We start from the raw sequence: 19,273 nt of genomic DNA, 5'->3' as shown, positions 1-19,273 counted from the left end.
ACTAGTATGAATTGGGGAACTGTTATACACTGCAGAGAAACCCAATGGATCTGGAAAGATTAAGCTTTTCAGTATATCATTAATTAATCCATAGACTGAATAGGTTAATGGGACTAAATTCTGTATTACTGTAAACTATAGTAATTTAGCAAATTCTACATTCTGTATTGACAGCTGCATATTCAGTTATAAACATAATGCCTATAATACCAATGTTTGGCTTTAATAAGAGAAGCTCCCACTTTAAATCTCTTCTCTAAATATGAGCTACTTTCAAGTAACCACATTTACTGCTGGAATAAGCAGGGACAACCTCACTGAAATAAAGAGAGTTGAGCCTTTTGTAGCAGTGCTAAATTTGGACCAAGAGACAACAAAAACCACATAACATAGTAGATTTTTTTTTTCAGGTAAGTTGCATTAGGACTCATTTGAAAAGCAGCAGATTCACAACCCCGGACAGTGAGGTGCTGTGTTTGCCCACAAAACGCAGACTGACAGAGTAAACTTACATACACCATCACTCCGGTTGAGTGTATGACTGGAAGGATCAGTTTGGAGGAGGGAAGTAGTCCAGTCCTCTTGCCAACTTGTTGGCGTTTCTACTGAAGCTGCCAGTAGAAAGTCGTTTTTGCCACGTTGACACTTTAGGAACTTGATTGAGAACCCATTAGATTCTGAACAGGTTAACCTTAAGTTGCTACCAACTTAGAATGGACTTGTATCAGTTGAAGTTCCCATGCTCACTCATCTTCCCCGAGTCATTCAGTCCACTGGATGAGATATCATTGATGGCAACAGAAACCAAGATCTTCAACAGACAAAATGTAGTTTTCAGGACGTGAAACACAGCCATACACACTTTTCAGATTTAATGATGTGGGAAGTTTCCTACAGATCTCTTGAGTTTATGACCTACATAAAATATGTGATCTTCGAAGCAGCAGTCACTCTCTAAATTGTCGTTGTGAAGTTATAGTGCAACTCAGGCGAGAGATATAATTGTCACACTGCGTGCAAACACACTTCTTTCTTTCATATGAAATCTTTTAGCATTGAAAGAAAATCATTTTTCTGAACTCTAGTTCACCTACCAAATAGAACTGAACTAATATCTGAATAAATGTTCCAAGGAAGTGGTTCTCAGCCTTTTCCATACCAAGGCCCTGTTTCATACTGTCTTCTCCCACCCCATCCCCATCTCCATCTAGCCAGATCACTTTCTCATTTAGCAATATGGAACAGCAGGATCAACATGATCCTCTGACATCTGTTCACAACCTCTCTGAAAGTTGGTAACTCCAGGATGAGAACCCACATTTTAAGGCAATCACAAACAAACAATTGATAGAAACTACACAGAGGCCACGAGCTAAAAGGCTAAACTTCTCTTCAACGAGTTCTTTTTTCAAAATTCCTTGAACCACCACAGGCAAAACATTATTCTTACCTATTCTACCTCTGGATTCATGTGACCAAGAATTCAAAAATAAATCTGATGTTATAACAGCGATGTCTTCCTTTATTTTTCTGTACAAAGGGGTACATTTTCAGATACTCCTTCCTATGCTTGCACAAAATTTGAATGTGCTTTTGAGTGAGTGAACTAGACAACTGCAGAACTCACAGTCCAATCTGTACATGCCAATGCCTTACTTTGCATGTTGGTGCACATGTACATTATGCACAAACAGGAAAGTTTGTCCCCAAATGTCTATTAATCAACCAAACGTTGACACCAAAGAGCCAAAAGTGAACATTTCACTTTATTCAGTATCACTTTCTTAGTGTGAAAAAGGGCTTACTCTTGTTCTGTTATTTCATCCACTTAAGTGGGAAAAGGACTGGGACCAGGGACTTCAGAAATAACCTCCACATATACACTTCTGAGCTTTCTGGATCTCTTTGTGTTTGCCCAAAGAGAGCATTGTGTGATCCTTGAACATGATTTCTATTCAGACATAACAGCATTATAATAGTAATTCATTCAGATCCCTATTCTCCAAGGTGTAGAATGGCCTCCCCTACCACTGAATTCACTGTACAGGGAGGGCTAGCAACCTCTCACAGAATAGAGCCCTTAATGAGGGTTTATGTTTTATGCTCCATTCATAACCACAGAGTTAATTATAGTCTGGGTTTAAACATTATCATTAGTTACAGCACGTAAGATGTGTGAAAGAGAATTAGGCATAGATAATGTTAACTTGTTTCTCTTTTAATTGGTTAAATAAGAGAGCAAAAGGCAAAGAAATGACATGGCACAGTATGTGGGGTTTGCATGATAATTCAGTATATACCTTATGTTTTTGTACAGGTCAGAACATTCACAAACAAAATTCTTGTGGTTTGTGGCTTATTAGTCAGAGCAAAGGACTGGGTGCAAGGTGCTTCCTGAGAGACAGCCTCAGCTGAACTTCAGAATCATTGTGTGATTTTGGGCAAGCAAGTCGCCTGCTTTGTGCCTCAGTCAGCTTAACTGGGCAATTGACAGCATGTGTAAAAACACGCAGCTCTCTGAAAACCAGTTCCTGCATTTGATCAAGGAGCTAGAGCACTGGACTGGGACTCTGGAGACCTGGCTTTGATTCTTGGCTCTCAGCCACAGACATCCTGGCTGACCTTAGACAAATCATTTATGTCACCTTGTGCCTCAGTTTCTCAAATGCAAATGGGACTGATATTTCCCTACCTCACTAGGGAGTTTTGAGAATAAAATCCAATAACAATTGTAGGCACTCAGGTACTATGGCAATGAGAGTCAGAATTATATAAGTATCTAGATAAAAAGAATTGAACTCTTGAGCAAACACACTGCAATAACTATAGCAGCCCCTGCAAATATAAAGTGTTTATTCCGAAGCTTTTCATATTTAACTCTGTCCATATTAGAAATAATATAGAAACATGTATTTCAAAACCAAAAGCATTTAAATATATATATATATGGATTATGGACCATAAAGGAAAGATGTTAATGTTTCTGCTGGCTGGCATATTTCTCCTCATTTGCACACTCCTTCAAAAAGCACTGCACTTATTCAGATTAGTGATATTACTTCCTTTTGTTATAACACATCATCAGTAACATGGTTCGTCTGCCTTTTAGGCTGTTTTTTTTTCTTATTCTATTTTAGTCTATTGCAGTATATATAATTCTCTCCTAAACATCTCTCTCCACACCACCAACCCCAAATGCACATGTGTAGGGTGAAGTCCTGACCTCACTGAAGTAAAGATTTTCATGACTTAAATTATTTTGCAAATATATTATGATGTTAATAATTTGTGTTGTGGTAGTGCCCTGATGGGAGCCCCACTATGTTATTCTATAACAACCCCCTGACATTCTATTTGTTCCTCTGTCACGGTAACTATGTTGCATGTCTCTTACTAATGCATGTTTAGATTCTGTTGCTAAAAAAAATTAAAGCTTGACACAAAAGTTTTTACTTTTTAGAGGACGATAAGCACACACATCATATAAGAAAATATGGATTGCTAGATGGATCAGAGGCGTGCGTAATAGGATATGGAAACTTTCAAAGTTGCAAATTTGTATTCAGTTTGGCTGTCACCGAAATTGCGGCTGAGATCCTCAAAGCAGTCTAGGGGATTTAGACACACATCTTAAAGGTTAAGCGTGTGCTTCAGTTCTTTGCTGAATCAGGACCATAGTGAGTTACAAATTTCAGTAAGAACCCATCTGATGAAATAAAGAGATAAACCCCAGGAAAAAGTTTGGGGAAGATCATGCTCTAATCAACAAATTCTATTACCTTTCAGTGTTTAGTTGGAGATAAATAAATCGGAATATCATGATAATATAGAGCCAAATCTGCTATAGAGAAAATGCTGATGCTACATCTCCATAACCAGAGTCACTGAAAAGCTTCTTTTTTTTAAAAAAAGGTAGAAAGTTATAAAAAGGAAACTTCCTTTCAAAAATCTCAGAAGTGAACATAAAATCATGCTTTCGATAATAACGGAACAAACCAACTTAGGCTGAATGAGTTCAGTTGATAAGCTTTCTGGCCTCAGAGAAACACAGGAAGATTGAATAAACACAGCCTGTTGCAGAACACCAGTAAGCACCAACCCAGCTTGACACAAACCCTCTCGTGTTGGAATTATGCTGGGCTTTTCCCCGGTAACACAAAAAGGTGCCCTCATGCTTATGACAGGACATCAGTGTTAAATGAAAGTGCCCTAAGGGTTCAAGAAATGGTCCCACCCCAGTACCGTGCCTCTAATGATGAAAGACCCAGCTAAATGAAAAGGACCCTTCCTAGCTGTGGCAGCATAATTCTAGCCTTGCTGACAATTACAGTAGAAACCAAACCTCCTTTCAGTTTCAAACCTCAGCCTTTGAAAAACAACATTAAAGACTCACGTTGAGGATTATTTTTCATCACAGAAAACTAAATTTAAGTGTCTGTCTCAAGTGGCAAAAGTTGCATTCACAGTTTTCTGCTGTGTGTAATGACTGCAAGGAGACAGACTGAACTGTCGTCATCTCAACTTAATTTATAAAGGAAAGAGGTGACACATGGTGGGTGGCCTGCAAAAGCTTTCTTGAGACTTAATTCAATTCATAAATAAAAGCCTGTGCACACATAAAAGTACTATTAAAGTGGATCACATAATTCCTCATCAGCATCTGCCTGGTGTGACTCCAAATGAAAACATTACACAAGCTCTTGACAACATTTTCCATACAGATATTTGTACAGTTTCCAATAACTTTTAAGAACCCTGGTCCTAATTTCACTCCCATTGAAGTCAATGGAAGTTTTGCACTTGGTTTCAATAGGAGCAGGAGAAGGCACTGTGGTATTAGGATTTTTAAATCAATTAATCTAATATTTAATAGACATATTTAAGGGAGATAATGTATCTAGTGTAATATTGTTCAAAAGGGACTAGGGACTATAAAAAACATAAAAAAGAGACAGTGTCGGCCCCAAAGTACTTAAATGGTAAAATATTTCAGTAAGACCTTGTCTACACAAGGAAATTGACCAGATAGTTATTGAGGAATAAATTTTGTGAGAGAAGTAATTATTCCAGAATACATTTTGGAAGAGAGTATCCATGAAGGAATAACTATTGCAGACTAGCTTATTCCATAATAACTATGCTGGTCAATATCCCTGTGTAGACTAGGCTACGCTATTTAGGACCCAATCCAGGATCCACTGAAGTCAATGAAAAGGCTCCCATTGACTGCAATGGGCTTTGGATCAGGCCCTGATAAAGCATGCATTATCAGAACAGGTAATATTACATAGGGACAAATCCCGAAGGTGCCATTCAGATAAAACTACCATTGTTGAAGTCAATGGGATACCTGCCCACTGAGGCCTGTGTCCCATGCTAACTGACAGTGTTGGAAAACACTCTCCAGTGTTTGAAATGATAACATACGGATGTGACTACTAAGCTGCAACTTTTTAAAGGTCAGTTCCAGACAAATAATCATCACAGACATTCAGAAAATCGTTCTACCATGATATAATAGTGGGATACTAAAGGTCATCTTGAAGCCTTCAGTCCTAGCTGTGCTCCCACTTTACTGTAAAATAGGGCACACTAAAAGAGCAATCATGGGTAGATGGCAATTCTGGGAGAATTCTACTTTACCATCTGAGCTAGGCAATGCTAATTTATGGCTTTTCCAGTTCTTCAGTGTCAACATGTAATATGGTGCCCAATATTCTGCACAGGACTCCAGGTGTGGTCTCACTAGCACTTTATAGCTCTATATGAAATGCTTTTAGATTATCTCTGGATGGAAACAGACTTCAAAAGTACTAAACTTTCCTGGGTCTATACACACTTAACTCCCATTGACATTAATGGGACATTAATAGACCACACAAACATGGAAAATATGTTTCCATGTTCATTTCATGAAGACATGAAATGTACTGTTGGATTGTGCTGTTTGTACTCATCTCTTGGAGAGTGTTAACAGCCTAACATCAAAATTAGATTTTCCAACATGAGTGCTCCAGCTTCCCCCCTCAACCCCAAGTCCTGCAAGTATCTTTCCTAGTCTCTTCCCCAACGCTCCCCATATCAGTTTGCCTCCCCTAACCCCTAGCCCAGCATCTGTCCTCCAACAAGTCCTGCCTTGATATATTCTACACACCTCAATCTTTTTATCTCAGTCTCCAATTCCTGCACTCCCAGCTCCCCCACTCAGGTACCTGCCCTCCCTAAGCTGTGTCTCCCCCCATCTCCAGTTATGTCTCCCTCAAAAACAGCCCTTGCCTATGTCCCCTGAGGGTGCCTGTCCCTCACACCCAGCTCCCCTCCCCAAGATCTCCCCAGAACCTGGCTACTACACACCCTTCTCTGTGACTTTTCCCACCCACACAAGCCTGCCTCCAACTCCCCTGTCTAATCCCTTCAATTTCCCTCTTGTAACTGTCCCATTCAGTTCCCTTCCCCTCTTCTCTTAGTACCTTGTATCTGTCTCAACCCTCCCTCCAATCCTCCTTGTCACTCCTCCTCAAAGTCCACCCCAAGACCTCGCTTCTCTCCCCGATACCCCTTCCTCCACCTAGCAGGGCCCCCATCACACTTGTTCCCCTCGCGTTCCCCCGCCCCAAAGTCCCCTCGCGACCTGGAGTCAGACCCCCAGATTCCCAAGTCCCCCTATCATCTGCCCCATCCCCAAGCACCGCCCCCTGAGTTCTCCACAGTACCACTCCGCAAGAAGCCCCCCTCGGATCCCCCCCCCATGTCTCCTGAACACAGAGCAGTTTTCCCGTTCCAGAAAACACAAGGGGGAAACACAGGCACTGTCCGCTGGCCCCCATTCCGCGGCTGCCTCCCTCCCCTCTCCAGGCAGCCGGAAAGTGGTGTGTGTGGGGGGGGGGAGGCAACAAAGATACTGGTGCCCCCTCTCCCCTTGCTAAAAGCTGGGACCACGGGGTGGTTCCCCCTTTCCCCCACGATCGCACCCGCTGCCAGCCCTGAACAAGGGGGGGGGGGGAGAGCAGAACTGTGCGCCGCCAAGCTGTGCGCATTAACTCGAGTCAATGCGGTAGAGAGGATTCCTCCCAAGCCCTTTGCAAGGAAGTCTCCGACAATTAGTTGAGCCAGTCGACAGCCTGCAGCCAGCCAGTCTGGGCTGCTCCCGATGAGCCGCAAGGAAATCAAAGCGCGGTGGCCAAATCCTTCCCGATGATCTCTGCAGTGGGGGCTCCTCTCTGAAGCCCCTTTCCCTGGGGGGAGGGCGGCTGGTGAGCGTGTGATCCCCTCCCTCCCTCCCCCAGCCCCCCATTTCGGGTGCCTTTGGCTGAGCCCGGAGAATGGGGTTCGAGCTGGACCGCTTCAGCGGGGAGGTGGATCCGGACTTCAAGTGCAACCTGTGCAACAAAGTTCTGGAGGACCCGCTGACCACCCCGTGCGGCCATGTGTTCTGCGCGGGCTGCGTGCTGCCCTGGGTGGTGCAGCAGGGCCGCTGCCCGGTGCAATGCCAGCGCATCTCCACCAAGGAGCTCAACCACGTCCTGCCGCTCAAGAGCCTCATCCTCAAGCTGGACATCAAGTGCGAGCACCACGCCCGGGGCTGCGGGCAGGTGGTGAAGCTGCAGCAGCTGGGCGCCCACGCCGAGCGCTGCGACTACTCGCCGGCCCGCTGCCGCCACCCGGGGTGCAGCGAGGTGCTGAACCGGCGCGACCTGGACGCCCACATGCGGGAGAGCTGCGAGGCCAGGCCGGTGGGCATCTGCGAGCGGGGCTGCGGCTTGGTGCTGACCCACCGGGAGCAACGCGCCGGCGGCCACGGCTGCCTGGAAGCCCTGCAGGGCCACAACAGCTGCCTGCAGGCGAAGGTCGGCGGGCTGGAGAAGGAGCTGAAGAAGGAGGCGCTGCGGGCCGGCAAGCGGGAGAAGTCGCTGCTGGCCCAGCTCTCGGCCGTGCAGCTGGAGCTGCAGATGACAGCGCTGCGCTACCAGAAGAAGTTCACGGAGTACAGCGCCCGCCTCGACTCGCTCAGCCGCAGCCTGGCCGCGCCGCCCTGCAAGGTAAAGGGGCGGCGGTGGGGGGGCAGCCGCCCTCGCTGGCTGCCCGCACGGCTCTGCCCAGGAGTCAGCGCCCTCAGGTGCTCCTCTCTCTCTCTGCCCTCTGTCCCCTTCCCTCCTGCCCACCCTCCTCCCTTCAGTCACCCCAGCGCCTGCTTTCACCCCCACAGGGCGCTGATTTGGACCGGAGAGGCCCCACCTTGTTTTATCCTTCACTCTGAGCCACAGCTTTGAGGCAGATACACAAGTGGGGAAAAGTCCCTTTGAAAATAGCATCCAAGTGGCAGACTTTGGGGCTCCTGGGGAAGGGAGGGGGCTGTGAGTATGGCACCCTGTTGAAAACAGTTTTCTGCTCTTTCCCCATGAGGAAGGTCTGGTGAGTAACCAGGATTGTTTTTTGCTTTGAGACGTATTTCCTCCCCCCTTTCTCACCCACAGCCTTGCCTGTCAGCTGCAGCCTCAGCCAGCTGGCAGGTCTGGGTGAAGGGCAAATATTTACAGCTTAGCTGCTCACCACCAACTGAAGAAACAGGACCGGCCTTAGAAAAGAAGGAGGGAGTTATCAAAATCCAGGGGGAAATATATATATATATATATATATATATATAGTTCCTGTGTTTATCTCTGTGATTTTTAAAAAATGCTTCAAGCTCTGGCCATGGATTATGTTAAAGGGACACTTATTTCTGGGCTGTTCCCCACACCACATAGTTTGCACACCGTTTCTTTTTAAGCCCGTTTATTGTTTCCTACCATCTCTGTTTTCTTATGGTATGATTTTATGGCTTTTCACTGAAAACTGGGGAATGACGGAGTTACGTGTGCTCAGAACTCATGGTGCTATTTGATGTGTTTTGGGGAACTGATGTATGGGGTGCTAGAGAGAGTCAAATGTTAGGCTTGTCATTAAGAAGTAATTGCTTTGATAAAAGAGCATAACAAAAAAAAAGTCATTTGAAATATGATGATGAGCTCTAGTCTTTAACTGCCACAATCTATTTCTATGTATGTATTTCTAATGGGACTGCCCAGTAGTATCTGAAGATATTACAGGGATGGTCGTCTATCACACGATGGTTACAATCCCTTTTCTCACTTCCCTTCCCGAAGAACCCTGTAAACACCACAAATGGGGATTTTCAGGACTCACAGTATCAAATCACCAGAAGTCAACTTACTGGGCGTAACACTAAACAGAATCATTTGCAAAAGACTTTTGGTGACCCAGCACTTTCCAGATCCAGCATTCCATAACCTTAAATCATTCAGAATGGGTTTTCCGTAATAGGGCTTTCCACAGTATGATGTCACTAGGATTAGCCCTTACACAACACAGACACTCCTCAAATAAACTGCACAATCGGTAGCTGCTAGCAATGAGCTTTCCATGATGTGAAACCAAATAGTGTGCACTTTCTGCTGTATGTCCAAGTATGGGCCATCTACTCTGAGCTTTCTTTTTTCTGAACCATCTATAATAGGGATTCAAATGCTGGATTTACCTAATTTAAATTTATCTTGACTTTGAACTACCTGGAATGGGCTGTTTATAAAATCAAGATGACCAGAAGCAGATTCTTCAGGAAGCAGAGTTATACAGCACAGGGTTTCAGTGACCCCAGACTATTAATCAGAACAAGTCTTCCACGTGAGGGGAGCACCAAGAAACCAATTAACTTCACGATGAAAGCACTGAGAACACATCTTGGGCTTTTCACAACTTACCACATCCACAGATGCGGCAGCAAACTTATCAAACTCTGTTTAGAGAGCTGCACTGACATCCTTGATGCTGCTGATGTTCAAACAGCAATGTAAACAAAACAAAACTTCTTTTTATAATCTTCTACCTCATTATAAATTAATGGGGAGAAAAAAGATCAGTGTTTGTCAGATAACAACAACAACAACATCTCGATAGGGGATATGCTTTTTTAAAGTCTGTAGATGGTATCTGAAGACAATGCAGGTTAATAACAAAATGAAACTAATAAAAGAAATCACAGACCCCCACCCTCAGTGGATCAAGGTCAGATCAAAACTGCCTCTTTATAAAAGCATTCTTTGGATTTACTCAACCATAACCCCTAACTCATAGATCTCTCCCCCCTATTTCTCTCATTCTGCACCAACTCTGCTCCCTCCACTCATCAGGTCCCCCCTCTTGCTCTGTAGTTGATGTGAAAGCCTTTTCTATGGCTCCCACCATCTGGAATTGCCTTTTTGTATCTCTCTACCTCATCAGCTTCATCTTAAATCTGATCCAAAACTCACACCTTTGCTCCCTTATCTGAACTTCTTAATGTCTCTCACTCTGCTGATAACTTTGCTGCTGCATTATTTAGTTTTGTAAAGTGCTGTGGGATGCAATTTTTTGAAAGGTACTTGTGGCGGGGCCTTTTGGGGTGTCACTTGATGTGCCAGGGTGCCACTGAGTCAGCCTGTTCTGCCAGCCTGGGTCCCCTTTACCTAGCCTTGCTTGGCTAGGCTCACAAGCCTCTTCCAGTCAAGCGCACAGGCAGGGCCACACGCAGCTGCACAGGGAGACAGAGATCTGCTCTGGAAAGATTCAGCCCCAACACTCTGGTGCCCACTCCCTTTAAGGGGTACAAACCCAAAGGCTTTATGAAATTTTACCCTTCCCTCAATGTGGAGGGAGATATGCACAACTTCTTCCCCCACCCCCAGTTAGAAATTACATAAACTAGGTTATGTTATAAACAAGAAATAAGTTTATTAACTACCAAAGGTGGATTTTAAATGAATATAACAGACAGAACAAAGCAGATTACTAAGCAAATGAAACCAAACACGCAAGCTAAGCTCAATATACTTAAGAAACAGGTTACAAAATGTAATTTCTTATCCTAAATGTTATTTTAGGCAGGTTGCAAAGTTTCTGTGGTGCAGAGTTCCAGTTATATTTCTTCGCAGACCAGACCCCTGTCTCAGTCTGGACTCCCCCCTGCCTTCCCTTCAGGTGGTTTTAGCAGTCTTTCTTTTTGGGCAGACAGTCCATGGAGAGGAGTAGTCCACTTTGCCTTCTTCCCCACCCTTAAATAGGCTTTACATAAGACGGGAATCCTTTGTTTCCCAAACTTGACACCCCATCCCTTCCAGTGGAAAGTTACAAGAAGTCCCAGGTAATGTTTAGTATCTCGGGTGACAAGACCAGATAGTTTCACAGCGTCCATGAGTCAGTGGCAGTATGGAGTGTCCGCAGGAAGGCCAAGCCTTTTCACAGTCTATTGTTCTTGCTGATTGGCCATCTCTCTTGGCTTTTCCATTGTTGTACCTGAAGTGTTAGCAGTGGGCGTCACCCAAAGTAGCATAGTTGAAATACTCAATATTCCTAATTTCAGATACAGAAATGATACAGGCATACGAATTGGATAATCATATTCAGTAAATTATAACCTTTCCAATGATCTCTTACAAGACCAATCTTGCATAAAGTACATCTGTTATGTAATATTCATATCATAAGCATATTTTCATAAAGAATGTGGGGTGAAACGTCACAGTACTGTTACAAATAGATAATGTCCACAGTGTGTAATTTCCAGCAATACTTTTATCAAATCTCTGGATGCAGCTGACTAACATGACTGGGTTCATTTTCAACACTGCTACAAAAAAGCTGTTGTGCAGTTTTCTGAAGCAGTGTGTAATGTGAAGAAAGCCAAAAGGTGTTGTGTCACCACAAACTTGTGGTCTAGCGGTCAGTCAATTACATGACTTTCATGGCATTTTGGGCAACTTTCCAATGTTAATAGTTTCAGTCTGCCCAGCGTCAAAACAAGTACAATCAGGAAACATACATCTTTGTGCACTAGAGATTTTTGAAAAAGACCATGTTGACAAGGTGATCACCTACTACAAGAGATGCTGCACCAGTTTGGGATATGGCTTGCTTCCAGATTATTTAGTCCTGGATTATTTATTCAGATAATGATGCCAGCATAATATGTGCAGCACAGGATGGTGTCTATAAACACCTTCTGGTCCCAGAACACCCGGTTTAGGAGTAGTAAAATATAGAATAATTGACTTCTCCACTTGATTCCAGGTTCAGAAATAGCTGTGCCCAGTCAAAATGTGCATTGTCATTACCAATATTATCATTATTATTATTATTTATACTTTAAATATTTGCTATAAGCTGTAGTTGCTTGGTCACGGTTGAAGCCTTTTCATTGCTCAAATAGAATGGTCATTAATGAACTGTGTTAATGTGTTTGCGCACATTATATTTGTTCCATCTATTTACTTTACAATGGCCTGAGTTCTCTGTGCAGGTTAGTTAAAAATAAATGTTCTGGCTTTCTAGACTGAGTTATTGCTCATTGGTAGTGATGTGGAACCACTCTAGATAGAAGAGAGGCCTCTGCACCATTCTATTCAAAGTATGAATCAATGGGGAAATTAAATGGTGGTTTGAGGATGTCCACAGGTTCTTCTATACCAGTTGACCATCATGATGGGATTGCACTAAGGGATCAAAAACAGGTCAACTGTGTGCTGTGGAAGGGGTTTGAATAGAATGTCATATGGTGGGGGAGGGGAGAGTGTGCTGGGAACAGAGCCACTGAAGCTGCAACTATGTAGATCTAGTGGCTCAAAAACCTGCATAGGAGGAAATATGGCTGTGGACTGTCCATCCACTGAGGAAAGGGGAATTCTATTCCCCCTCCTACATATAATCCCAGCAGAGATCTCTGCAAAAAGCCCAATTAATCAGGCATTTTAATCTATTTTATTCAGGTTCTTATACCATCTGTGATAAATGAAGGAGGTGGGGGAGATGCTCCCTTTTATAGATACCCACCTAGCCAGTTACCTATAAAGTCCCTCTTGGTGGCTGTTCTCTGCTTGCTTTACCTTTAAAGGGTTAAGAAGTCCCTCAGCTAAAGGAAAGGGAGTGGATACCTGACCAAAAGAGCCAATGGGAAGGCTAGAACTTTTTTAAATGGGGGGGAAAAAAATCTTCCCCTTTGTCTCTGTTGTGGTTCTCCAGGAAAGAGGGGAATAGGGAGCAGTTATGCTATGAGAAGCTTTAAGCCAGGTATAATCATAGCTCATACCAAGAATTACTTATTTGGAACCCCCAAATGTGTAAATAGATTAGGAATGTTCAGAAAGACGCAGTTAGATTTATTTCTTATGGCTAGTGGACTCCTCTGTGCTAACCCCAGATGCTCTTGTTTGCTTGTAATCTTTAAGCTGAACCCCCAAGAAAGCTATTTGGGTTGCTAAATTTTTGGAATTGCTCTTTTAAAATCTAGCAGAAGCCTAAGTTCCAGATATATTTTCTTTCTTTTTGTTTTTAATAAAATTTACGTTTTTTAAGAACAGGATTGGAGTTTTGGTGTCCTAAGAGGTTTGTGCATATATTAGCTGGTGGCAACAGCTAATTTCCTTCGTTTACCTTCTCAGCTCTTCCCTGGAGGAGGGTGAAAGGGCTTGAGGGTGCCCCACAGGAAGGAATTCCCAAGTGCTCCTTCCTGGGTTCAAAGGGTTTTTTTTTGCATTTGGGTGGTGGCAGCGTTTACCAAGCCAAGGTCAGAGAGAAGCTGTAACCTTGGGAGTTTAATACTGGAGTGGCCAGTATTAATTTTTAGAATCCTTGCAGGCCCCCACCTTCTGCACTCGAAGTGCCAGAGTGGGGAATCACCCTTGGCACCATCTGATCTACATAGTGTTTGAGCACCTTCCAGATGTGCATTAAGCTGCATGACTTGCATGTGTTCTCCCTCCCCCCTCTCTTTTTTCATCCTTGAGGAGAAAGTGTGAGGATGTTTTTTTAACATATGTATTTATTTATTTATTTTATGTCTGCGGTGCTGTGTGTTTTTATTATTAAAAACAAGGTCTAAGAAGTGTGCCTTGCATTTGGAGAGGCAGGCATTGAGGTTTGAGGTGGCGAGAGGTGAGGGCTTTTGTGTGTGTGTTTGAAGGAGAGGTGGTGATGTGTTTCACCCAAAATGAATGTTTCGTTTGATGAAGTCAGTCTGAATACATCAAAGTCTGAATACATCTAAAAGAAAAACCTCAGGCTATTTAAACTGTGCTTGATTCTCACTGAAACATACCATTATTCAAACCTATTGATAAAGTTGGTCACATTGTGCCATTGCATGTAGGCACATGGTTTATACTGAAGTGATTGGGAAGAAAGGAGCAAGGATGAATTAACAAGGTATTTTTGGAGCTGGGTCCTAGGCCACAGAAGCAGAACCCCCTCTGAACCGGAGGCTGTGCTGCAGCCTGACCTTCTTCAAAGCCCCGTGAAAAAGCCACACTCTGACAGAAACACTGAAGATTACATTTTTAAAATGTACAAGTAGCCAATATCCAGAAAGGTGAGAACAGAGATCTCTTGTTTTAACTCCTATGCACTTTTATTTTACTGTATTCAAACCTGCATTGATAGTGCAGTGAGAGGAAGTCCATGGGTAGGTAAAATGGATATATGACAGATCCTCAGCATGGATCCAGTCAAATCAATGAGGTTGTCAGTTTGCACTAGTTGAGGACCTGGTCCATAGTACTGGGATCTTTATGAAGGCAGTATCCTCCAGAATTTTAATTTTTAAAAGGCAGCCAAACTACTGAAAACTACAGTTGAACCTCAGAGTTACAAGCACCAGAGTTACCAACTGACCAGTCAACCACACACTTTCTTTGGAACTGGAAGTACGCAATCAGGCAGCAGCAGAGACGATGACAAAAAAAAAGAAGCAAGTACTGTACTGTTAAATGTAAATTACTAAAAAATAAAGGGAAAGCGGCATTTTTCTTCTGCATAGTGAAGTTTCAAAGCTGTATTAAATCAATGTTCAGTTGTAAACTTTTGAAAGAACTGTAACATTTTGTTCAGAGTTGCAAACATTTCAGAGTTACGAACAACTTCCATTCTCGAGATGTTTGTAACTCTGAGGTTCTACTGTAAAAGCAGATTGTTTTTCTTAGAATATGTTCCTGACTACACAATTTGGCATAGGTCGGTTGGCCTGTATTCCTCTTATCAGGAGGCATAAGCGCCAACTTTCCCCGGCGCCAGTGGGTGCTCGCGTGCCCCCGGCCCTGCCCCAACTTCACCCTCTCCCCGCCCCCATTCCAACCCCTTCCCCAAAGTCCCCTCCCTGCCCCTATTGGACCCCTTCCCCAAATCCCCATCCTCACCCCACCTCTTCCATGAGCGCGTTCCCCCTCCCTCCCAGCTGCGTGAAACAGCTGTTTCATGGCGCAAGCGCTGGGAGATGGGGGGGAAAAGCAGGTACATGGTGCGCTCGGGGGGAGGTGGAGGTGAGCCGGGCGAGGGGGGGGCAGGGAGCTGCTGGTGCTGATTACCCACCAATTTTTCCCCGTGGGAAGCCCTGGAGCACCCACGGATTTGGTGCCTATGTCAGGAGGAGTAGAGTTTCTCTGGTTGATAAGAAATGTCTTCTTAGCTACAGCATCACTAGAGAAATGAGGAAGCTTCTAGTGTATAGAATAAAATGCAGGACATAGTTTATTAGCTCCAAAATATTCAGGTGGTAGGTACAGTAATTTCCAGAATTATATTTAAGAGCTTTACTCAGGGCTTGTCTACACCATGCAGCTTTTAGTGACAAGGCTGGGTCAACACAGCCTTGTCACTAAACGTCAGCGTATGTAAATGGTTTGTCGGTACTTTTGTCGACAAAATACTTCCAGCCCGCGAGCGGCTTTAGCTTTGTTGGCAGGAGAGCGCCTCTGCCGACAAAGCCATGCTCACACTGCTGCTTGTGTCGACAAAACTTTTGTCTTTCGCGGGGGGGGGGGGGGGGCTTTTTAAGTACCTGTGAAAGACAAAAGTTTTGTCAACAACTTTGAGTGTAGACGAGCCCTCAGGTGTGGAAATACAGCATGCCAGGAACTATCAGGTTTGCTGCAGAACCTGATTATATGGGCAGGGCTGGGATGCTGGCCATTACATCATCAGTCATTTCACTGTATAATGGTTGGTTCACTGGAACATAAGACGTTTCAGGGAAGAAGAGAAACTCACCAAGCCCTACAAGAATCATTCTCTTTGTGGCTTCATTAATGTACATAAAAACATTTTTAAAGCCCACCCTCCCCCAAGCACTGAGATATAAATCTTCAAAAGTAACAAAATATAAAAGCAACACATTGCAAGGTCCCTTGTGCTTAGATATTTTAGCACATATGGTGGAATAATCACTGTGCATTGCCATATGCAATTCCTTACTGTAATACTACTCTGCTGCAGTAAAAATGGTGGACAAAATATGCAAAGCCATTAGAGCTGGTCAAGAGTTCAATAGCCCCTTACGTCCAAAGTTATACACACAAGACGACAGAAATATTTGGAACGTATTTTAGGAATGAAGCCAGAGAATGTGCCATGGCAGGCGTGCTATTGGGCAGCTGGAGGAAAACACCAACGGAGTATGCTGCAAGTGTCCCTCTGTCAAACATGACAGAGAGAGGGAAAATTTATGGGACACAGCAAGGAGGACATGCAAAGAGTAGCCTTGAGTAACAACAGGGATGGCAGACCTTTTAAGTGACGTCTGAAGGGGCAGGGAGGATTCAGATTCAGATTAGAGTTGATTGGAGTTATTTAAAAATTACCAAGGATATTTTTCATGAAGAAGTTTGAAAAAAAAAATTTTTTTTAACCATTTTTCAAGCTTGCTCCAAAATCCTCCTGCATGCTTAGCTCAAACTGTAGAAATGGGAAGATTGAGGGGAAAACAACAGTGAACACCTTTCTCCTCGGTATTAAAAGTGTAATGTCCACCCCAAAATCAGGAGTTTTAATGGAAGTACTTAACTGAGTTTTAATTACAGCAACCCTTCTGAGAGCAGTATGTTCATTGTTTCTTGATTGACCTAGTCAATTTCCCTCCACAGAGTAGTATAAAAGAAAGGAGGGGAAAACTGCTTTTGTGACAATGGCATACCTGTCTTTCAAATGTTGAACTTACCAGACCTTAAAAGTGGTCTCACAGGACTGGAAAGTTTTCTCCTCAAAATATTATCTGATGTCTGGGTTTGAAGATATCTATGAAAACACCTAGTATTTCATTCCTCCATGCAAGCCTGATTCTGATTAATGCTGAATATGTACAAATCCACTTGAAATCAATGGGAGCTGTGAATGCTCAGTACCTCCTGGGATCAGGTCTCAGTCTACGTATGTGATCTTCAGGAAAGAAAATGAGCACATACAACTGAGGAATATTATAGGCCAAATTCTCAGCTGGTGTGTATTGATGCAGCTGCACTAAAGGGGTGCTTTTGAGCAACTGGAGGGAAAAGGGGTACGCTGCAAGAGGCCCTCTGTCACACTACTGGGTTAGTGGAGCTCCATCCGTTTACAGCAGCAGAAAATTTGGCCCCATCGCTTTTTTTCCTGCAAGAGTGATTCAGTGATATTGGATTGCTTTGACATTTAGACATAACATTTGACTGACCACTTCAAACTGATATGTGAAAAGAAAAATGCACAAATTAAAAACATCTGCATTGAGTTGCTAAGTAACTGTTATGATTTATGTCATTAATTGGTTAGGAAAACCAGACTTGTAAGATAACTTCCTCAAATTCTTGTATGTTCATAACTTTTTCACCTTTTAGTTAAAACAAAGCAAGAAATCTGCAGGTAGCAATGTTCACGTTCTTATCAGAACGTATCTATATTTAGACACGCACCATATCACTCTGAATATCTGCACAGTCTCATCTCTGAAACCCTTAAGATATACAAGTGGGGAGTCCCCAGCCCCGCCGTAAGGTGCTATTATTAACTGCTGCTTGACTGGTACTGAAATTAGTGGATTTTGAAGATTCAGATTCATCATTAACAGTATAGGCATTTAATTTTGCCTTCCATGTAATTTGACACAACTAAGAGCTCTCACAATGCTTCAACTTATCCGTGGAAAGGATGTTATTATATAAGCCAATGACGTTTCTATGTTTGGGAGCAGCCTTGGCACACAGGACAGGACAACAGATCATGTTTATATGCAGTATCTCCTTCACCTCTTCTCTATTGCACATCATACATAAAATATATCTATTATTCCTACCGGTCTAATTAGAGACATGCTACTTTAGGGTTTTCTATTTGGGAGTTGGGGGAATTCTCAGTAAAGGAGGTTTTCTATTATTATCACTGTCAAGCCTTTATAGATAGGATCCGAATTAATTAGAATCTCAGTGGAATTACTCTCTGTAATACTCACTTTGAACAACTGTTAGGAGTCTGGTGCTTTTTCTCAATTCTACCTGCTAAATTCACAAAAGTATTGCTGTTTCATAACACTTCATGTCTGCTGCTGCTTCGGATCACTCATAGTTTAGGACAACTTAATGTAATCAGCAAGACAAAGAGTGGCAACATAAAAATGCTGTCCCAAGAATCAATCACAAAAGAATCAGAGACGGCAGACTATAGGTGACCCTGAAGATTTTTACATACCAAATATGGTCACATCAGATAGCTATAATTACTACATAGCATATGGACATTTTTTTTTATTCCATTAGGCTATAGGCCTGAGCCACATGACACAGCAAAGGGTTCTCATTGCTCTAGCTTGCAAAATAAATGATGCATAAATCTTAAATTCTGCATTTTCAAAAGAGCTCAGCACTCAGCAATTCCTGTTGAGAACAATGGAATAGATGGAATGTGGGAACAATGGGAGTGCTGGGTCTTGAGCTCTCTTGCAAATCTGGACATAAACCGCTTCCCTTGGAATTCATCAGCAAACTAAATATTTAGATGGAAGCATGACTCATCCTAGCATCTGACTATATGCACGTGTTTTGAATGCTTTTACCTGTTCTTCCTAGGGTGAAGAGACTAAAGCACTGACTCTTGTCCTTCATCGTGACTCTGGCTCTCTTGGATTTAATATTATTGGTGGCCGGCCATGTGTGGTATGTTAAAATGTGTTTGCCTTTTCTTGTTAGGGAGAGCATGCAGATCAATGTTTGGAGAAAGAAATGCTGCTGACTACATATTTGGCTCCGTAGGAGATGGTTTTATGCCTTATATTCAAACCGACATGGAGTGTCTCCTTTTTCCCTCATATCACTGTTTTTCATCCATGATCACAGGTAGTTACACTTGAGTGATGTGAATGTGCTGTCACATCTGGATTGTGCAGACAGTGCTGAAGCACATAAACCCATTCTTGCAAAGCACAGTCCTGTCAATACGTAGTCCCATG

General features: G+C 43.1%; 2 protein-coding genes across 2 annotated transcripts in view; one reads left to right on the top strand and one right to left on the bottom strand.

The window, feature by feature from the left end:
- Positions 1 to 19,273, bottom strand: part of GXYLT2 (glucoside xylosyltransferase 2) — a 730,828-nt gene that overhangs the window by 285,163 nt on the left and 426,392 nt on the right. The gene's annotated exons all lie outside the window — the stretch shown is intronic.
- PDZRN3 (PDZ domain containing ring finger 3) overlaps positions 7,100 to 19,273 on the top strand; it is a 205,087-nt gene continuing 192,913 nt past the window's right edge. The window contains exons 1-2 of the mRNA XM_050957310.1: positions 7,100 to 8,039; positions 18,894 to 18,980. Of these exons, the coding sequence (XP_050813267.1) occupies positions 7,323 to 8,039; positions 18,894 to 18,980 (804 nt within the window). The 5' untranslated portion in view covers positions 7,100 to 7,322. The remainder of the gene's footprint in view (positions 8,040 to 18,893; positions 18,981 to 19,273) is intronic.

The sequence above is a fragment of the Gopherus flavomarginatus genome, chromosome 6 (genome assembly GCF_025201925.1).
Source record: "Gopherus flavomarginatus isolate rGopFla2 chromosome 6, rGopFla2.mat.asm, whole genome shotgun sequence".
NCBI classification, from domain to species: Eukaryota; Metazoa; Chordata; order Testudines; family Testudinidae; genus Gopherus; species Gopherus flavomarginatus.
The sequence above is the reverse complement of the archived record's forward strand: the minus strand, read 5'-3'. Positions and strand labels throughout refer to the sequence as shown.